Source organism: Sinocyclocheilus grahami, unplaced genomic scaffold (genome assembly GCF_001515645.1).
Source record: "Sinocyclocheilus grahami isolate Dianchi unplaced genomic scaffold, SAMN03320097.WGS_v1.1 scaffold46544.1, whole genome shotgun sequence".
Taxonomy (NCBI): domain Eukaryota; kingdom Metazoa; phylum Chordata; class Actinopteri; order Cypriniformes; family Cyprinidae; genus Sinocyclocheilus; species Sinocyclocheilus grahami.
Genome location: NW_015525144.1, coordinates 1 through 1,053, shown reverse-complemented (window position 1 = coordinate 1,053; position 1,053 = coordinate 1). Strand labels below are relative to the sequence as shown.

Genomic DNA, 1,053 nt, shown 5'->3' with positions numbered 1-1,053 from the left:
GAACGGCTGACCTGGTCAATCCAATCTCTACTGTATAACGAGCTAGAAACATCAGCGTTCAGATGCAAAACATGACAGTTCCATTCAACTATAATAAAAGCATCTGGATCTTCAGACCATGTGCAACAGAGGAGCTCAAACCTTTTGGTTCACAATTAAAATTCGTCAGCACACTTGCTAAAAGCCAAAAAGATAGATGGAAATGTCCTTTGTGTCACAGACGGCTGGCTCTCCAGCAGGCGAAGGGTAAGGCGGTCTGCGGTCACTCCTGCTTGACGTCTCCGGTCAGCCGTCTCTTCACACGCGAGTACGGGCTCAGTTCATCGTCCATGATAAAGTCATAGAGGACCTTCACCCACGACGTGTAGCACGGCAGGCCTGTGTAGTACTCCGCTGCGATCTCCTTCACCTGGAGGAAGGAACGGAGAGTCCAGATATCTCAAAACCGGCCAAAGAAAGGCTTCTGTCAGTGCATGACGATCTGATGAAGCACGGATAGTAGCCGATGCTCTGATATGAGAGATGAGCTGCATTGTTTGCATGTCTTTCGTCAGTCTGAGCTCACTAGACTAGTGAAGTTAGACTACTGACTAGTAGTTTTGTGGCATTTTACTCTAACAGTATCCACTGATTGCTACCATCACACTGTTCATTTGGGTAATATTTATATTGAGCGGACATATTCTCTTAAAAAGGATAACAAGCTGTCTACTTGCTTACTCAGGCCTATATGTTTGTAAGTGAACCACATACTTTAATAACATGGTTTTTTTCAGTGCTACATTGTTTGAGTGAAGTTTATAAACCATGACTGATTGAAATAAACATGAATTGAATTGAACTATAGTGATGGACTGAACAACTGGTCTTACCATGGGCAGTCGGCGTCCTGGGATGCTAGGGAAGTCATGGTGCTCGTTGTGGTACCCGACGTTGAAAGTCAGCAGGTTCAGGGATCCGTAATAAGAGTAGGTCTCATGGCCTTTGAGGAACATGTAATGTTCTGCAATGAAGTGTCCCGAGATGGGATGGAGACCCATTCCTAACATGGAG

At 45.1% G+C, this 1,053-nt stretch overlaps 1 protein-coding gene across 1 annotated transcript; it reads right to left on the bottom strand.

Annotated features, from left to right (window-relative positions):
* Positions 1-6: 6 nt before the first annotated feature.
* On the bottom strand, positions 7-1,047 carry LOC107580826 (sphingolipid delta(4)-desaturase DES1-like). Its single transcript, XM_016266459.1, has 2 exons — positions 873-1,047; positions 7-409 (listed from the first exon to the last, which is right to left on the bottom strand). The coding sequence occupies exons 1-2, from the start codon at positions 1,038-1,040 to the stop codon at positions 263-265; spliced, it is 315 nt and encodes a 104-aa protein (XP_016121945.1). The 5' UTR covers positions 1,041-1,047; the 3' UTR covers positions 7-262.
* Between the last annotated feature and the right edge of the window lie 6 nt (positions 1,048-1,053).

Coding starts and splice junctions, on each gene's coding strand:
- LOC107580826 (XM_016266459.1), bottom strand. CDS start 1,040: ATGGGTCTCCATCCCATCTCGGGACACTTCATTGCAGAACATTACATG. Junction 410..872: donor CAGGACGCCGACTGCCCATG/GTAAGACCAGTT, acceptor TCCTTCCTCCAG/GTGAAGGAGATCGCAGCGGA.